This window comes from Lipotes vexillifer, unplaced genomic scaffold (genome assembly GCF_000442215.2).
Source record: "Lipotes vexillifer unplaced genomic scaffold, Lipotes_vexillifer_v1.1 scaffold205, whole genome shotgun sequence".
Classification (NCBI taxonomy): Eukaryota; Metazoa; Chordata; class Mammalia; order Artiodactyla; family Lipotidae; genus Lipotes; species Lipotes vexillifer.
The window spans coordinates 1,643,232-1,648,207 of record NW_006781396.1 but is presented as its reverse complement, the minus strand read 5'-3'; the positions used below and the strand labels follow the sequence as shown (position 1 = coordinate 1,648,207).

The window sequence follows — 4,976 nt, the reverse complement described above, 5'->3', positions numbered from 1 at the left end:
CACCCCTCTTTCCCTCCTGTCCCCGGCCCCCCTAGGTGGCACACCCCCTCTGAGCGCCACCAGCAGTGCCACGGTGTTTGTGAACCTCTTGGACCTCAATGACAATGACCCCACCTTTCAGAACCTGCCTTTTGTGGCCGAGGTGCTTGAAGGCACCCCTGCGGGGGTCTCCGTCTACCAGGTGAGTTTCCCTTTCCTGGCCCGGGAGCCTGCTCTCTGCCATCTCCCTCACCAACCAGCCAGCAAGGGAGCAGCGGGTGCTATGTGTGCCCAGCCTTGCGACGGACACTTGGCAGGGGCGGGACAGGGGAGGCCAGCCCGAGGGGGAGGCCAGACTTGGTGAGAGCCAGTGCTCTGAGAGAGGGAAGTGGAAGGCTTCCTGGAGGAGGAGGGGCTTGAGCTGGGTCTGGAAGGGAAAGCACCACAGGAGATGGTTAAAGGCAGAGGGAGGGAGGGGGACAAAGAATAGAATTCTAGGAAGCCAAATCAGTTTCACAGGGCCTGATTGTGGAGGGCTGGCCCAAGACCCTCAGCACTTCATGCCTATGGGTGGTTCTAGAACACGAAGAAGTTCAGACGAGTGTAGCCCAGGCATCCCGCCTCCATGGGCAGCCCCCTCTCTCCTGTAAACCCCAAGGCAGCGCCACACAGTGGGTGGATTCCCCCACTTTTCAGGAGACTTATAGAGACTTTCCTAAGTCCCTGTAGCCAAGAAGGGGTAGGGCCTGATCTTGAACCTGGGTCCTCTGCCTCCTGCTTCATCACCCTTCTGGTGAGGGAGGCCCTGAAGGTACAGGTTGAGGGGAAGTGATGCCCTAACAGGAGCTATTTAGAAACACTGGAAAGCCCTCAAAGTTGAGATGGGCTTTGGAGTACGACCAAGTTGGGTGTGGGTCCCAACTCCACCACCTGTGTGCTGGGTGACTTGGAGCACACTATTTAACCTCTCTGGGCCTCAATTTTCTCACCTGTGAAATGGGGATCAGAAGAGTCCCTGGCTGGCTGTGCTGTGGGGATTCAATCAGACACCTGTGTAAGCAACCTGGCACTTGGATTGCAGGAGATACACAGTAGCCGATGTGCTCATGATTTATGTGTCTATCGTGAGGGTTTGTTCCCTAGAGACAGCGGGAGCCCGTGGCACAGGGTTAGCCTGATCCCATTTGAAGAAGACAGCGTTATTTTCCGGGATGCCAGAGTGGTTAACCTTGGCCATGCCCTGCAGGCCCACTGTGCTTCAGTTTCTTCATCTGTAAAAGGAGATTAAGGATCCAGGGAGCATTCACTCTCTCCAGCAGAACATTCTTCCCAAACCCCCAGCAGGGGGAGCTGTGATCCAGGGAACAGCAGCCAGTCCCTGAGAAGTCCCCCAAATAGGAGGGAGGTTGGCGAGAGAGCAGATGAGCCCCGAGACCTGGTTCTCCAGGGCTCAGAGACAGCAGAGGAAGGAAATGCCCACCAGCACAGCTTCTGAGTTCACAGAGGAACTGTCTCAGAGTCATGAGAAGATGGTGGGAGGAGCTGGGAGCATTTAACTGGGAAACTGTCTTCAGATACAGAAAGAGGGCTCTGACCCAAGCTCAGCGGTTCCCCAGGTGCCCTCTACAACCTCAGCCAATAATGATTTCTGCTGCATGTGCAGAAAAACTTTCCCCAGGGAGTAGAGCTGTGTGCAGACAAATTGGAAGTAGTGAGCCCCCCATCGTGGAGAGCATTCAAGCTGAGTCTGGATAGCCTCTTATCCAACTTGTTGGATGTAAATAAGACTAGATGACTTTGACATTGTCTTTCAATCCTGAGAGTCTTGGCTTGATCCAAAGCTCTTATTTTAACTATTACTGTACATTTTTTCTCAAATGTCTTGAACCGTCTTCTGTAAAACTTTCAACATATCAGGGTCTTGAGTCAGGAGCTCTCATCAGGACTAGAGGTGCAAATGGGAACAGTGTAGGGATTGGAAGGAGGTTTGCCTACACATGGCCTCGAATGGCCTGTTTAAAATAATAATGAAATCCTCAAGTGACTTTCAAAAACAAGTTCTTGATATCATCTTATTTTTGTTGTCTTACAAATCAAAACAAAGCAGGGAAGGGAGTCCTTTTGGTCAAACGTTCTGCTGTTCTGCGTAGTTGAGCTCCATGTAGTCGAAGGGGTCTGAGCTGTTAACAGCTGCTCCTAGCCAGCAGCACGAGGGTCGGGGGTGAGGGAGACGGCCGAGTTTGGAGGGTCCCGAGCCAGCTGGGGTGAGCCTGGGAGGGCTTCCTAACAAGGAGAGTAGGGTTTTTTTGTTTTGTTTTGTTTTGTTTTTGTTTTGCGGTACGCGGGCCTCTCACTATTGTGGCCTCTCCCGTTGCGGAGCACAGGCTCCGGACGCGCAGGCTCAGCGGCCATGGCTCACGGGCCCAGCCGCTCCGCGACATGTGGGATCCTTCCGGACCAGGGCACGAACCCGTGTCCCCTGCATCGGCAGGCGGACTCTCAACCACTGCGCCACCAGGGAAGCCCGAGAGCAGGGTTTTGAAGGGGGGACGGCTGTGGACCTGGACTCTTGTTCTGAAAAGCCCCTTTCCCACGCCACCCCACTCCCGGCCGCACTTGTTACATCTGGATACCTTTCAGCTCTGACGTGCTGCCCCCTGGGAGGGGAGCATCTGGGAGGCTGCGCTGGGGACAGTGGCCTGGCCTGAGGCTCTGGGTTGTGGTGGGGGCAGGTGTGTCTGCCGGAGCCAGGCGTGGGTCAGCGGGAAGGAGGGAGTACATCTCAGGGGATGAGCGTCAGTGCTGGTGTCCCCACCCCTCACGCGGCCCCTCCTCTCCCTCAGGTGGTGGCCATCGACCTGGACGAGGGCCTGAACGGGCTGGTGTCCTACCGCATGCCTGTGGGCATGCCCCGCATGGACTTCCTCATCAACAGCAGCAGCGGCGTGGTGGTCACCACCGCCGAGCTGGACCGCGAGCGCATCGCCGAGTACCAGCTGCGCGTGGTGGCCAGCGACGCAGGTGCACCCACCAAGAGCTCCACCAGCACGCTAACCATCCGAGGTGAGGGGGCAGGGGTGCCTCCTGCTGCACTGAGCACATGGCACAGGCCCTGGGGGCCCACACTCACCACTGCTGTCCCCTGTCCAGGCGGTACAGGCTGCCTTGCCGATGGGCGCCCTCTTCAGCTGGAGCCGTTCGACACAGCAGAGCCCTCTCTGTCTCCACTAAGTCAGAAATGCCGGCAGGGCCCTCTTCCCACCTGGTCACTGCCTTCAGGGTCCCAGAGCCCAGGGGCAGTGGCCTGAACCCACTGCTAAGGTCCCCCTTTTTGATCCTGGCAGCAGCAGAGAGGGCTTGCTCAGGGGGTGGCGCCCTCGGAGTCATGAGCAGGCAGGGGAGGTTCAAAACCCGTGGTCTTTGGAGGGGCAGACTTTCTATTTGGAGATGTAAAGGGAAGCCTCCCCTCCCCTGTGTGGGGAATGCCTGGAATCGAGGTGGAAGGGCATCACCCCAGGAAGAGGGCAGCTGGGATTCCCAGACTCCCTAGGATTCCTCATCTTCCTGGGGCCCTCTCGATAATTCCCACCGTCTCCACCCTCTATCAGCGCGGGGCCCGGCCAAGGAGGGTGACTATTGCTCGTCTACTCTGGCTGTATCTTTAATTCCTAAGACAAAACTGGGACGTGGACATGAGCTGTTGACAGAGGGCCAGGAGTAACCCCAGGGAAGTAAGTTCAGAGTGTAATGGGCAGGATGTGGCCTGTTCTCTAGGACAGGCCTGGTCCCATCCTGGGTCCTGCCAGCCTCTTTGGGATGGGGCTTGGGTGGTGCTTGGCTCGGCACAAACTGTCACCCTCCTTAAGCACGACCCAAGATGATGAAGACTAGAGAGCCAAGTGTTCTCTCTCCTGCTGGTCCAAGGCTTGTGGGCTCCTGGTGCCAGTTTGAGGACCCACATCTGTGCCCAGTGATTGACAGGGCAGGTGTCCAGTCCTCTCAGAGAGGACCCCAGATTTTTTTTCCAAGGCTCAGCAGAAGCCGTGTCATCAAATGAGCCTATCATTTCTCCTGATGTTATCACAAAGAGGAGCCGAAGTGGCACGGGGCTCATTTCACTGAAGGTCATCCCAAGCCCCATCTGCCAAAGGAATGGGGGCCTGGCATGCAGAGCTGAAAACACAAATCTATAAGGGAAATTAGACTTTTTTGGCTGGGGTGTGTGGGGCGCGGAAGGAAGGGTAGCTTTCAAAGCCAGCTACTTTCCCTGGGACCAACTGGGGACAGGCTTCCCCAGACCCCCACCCCACCACTCTCTCACTGTGTGACTTTGGACAAGTCATTCAGTTGCTCTGAGCTTCCTCGTCTATATAGTGGGTCCAGTGACGGCTGCCTCGTGAGGATGGTATGAGGGGCCCGTGTGGTCCCATAGAGGAAGCACTTAGCATCGCTTGGCAGCTGGGGAGAGCTGAGAAATGGTGATCACCGTCACCACCGTCATCATAACTTGGCATCGTCGTCGTTGTTAGGCACGTATTGGAAAGAGGCTGTGGGGTCTGGACAGCATGAGCAGCAGCAAGCCCCCAGGGGAGCGGGAGCTGTGGGAGGGTGCGGATCTCTGGTCAGCTCCGTCCCGGCCCCAGCGGCCACGGGGGCCCTCAGGTCATGACCCGCAGGTGTCGACTCCTAGGAAATGTGCTTCCTATTGGTCTGTGGCATGAGCCACTGCCTTTGCAGCTGGTTGTTTAGGGCAGAAGCCAGGCCTAGCCCTGACCACCGACTCTGCCCACAGTGCTGGATGTGAATGATGAGACACCCACCTTCCACCCCACCACGTACAACGTCTCCGTGTCCGAGGACGTGCCGCGGGACTTCCGGGTGGTCTGGCTGAACTGCACCGACAACGACGTGGGCCTCAACGCTGAGCTCAGCTACTTTATCACAGGTCCGGCCCTGCCTCCACCCGCTCCCGGATGAGCAGCCAGCCGGGGGGAGGG

The 4,976-nt window shown here is 57.2% G+C and overlaps 1 protein-coding gene across 1 annotated transcript in view; it reads left to right on the top strand.

Moving 5' to 3' along the window:
• The window catches only part of CDH23 (cadherin related 23), a 403,130-nt gene that overhangs the window by 292,457 nt on the left and 105,697 nt on the right, over window positions 1-4,976 (top strand). The window contains exons 23-25 of the mRNA XM_007454689.1: window positions 36-181; window positions 2,823-3,042; window positions 4,772-4,924. Coding sequence (XP_007454751.1) covers window positions 36-181; window positions 2,823-3,042; window positions 4,772-4,924 — 519 coding nt within the window. The remainder of the gene's footprint in view (window positions 1-35; window positions 182-2,822; window positions 3,043-4,771; window positions 4,925-4,976) is intronic.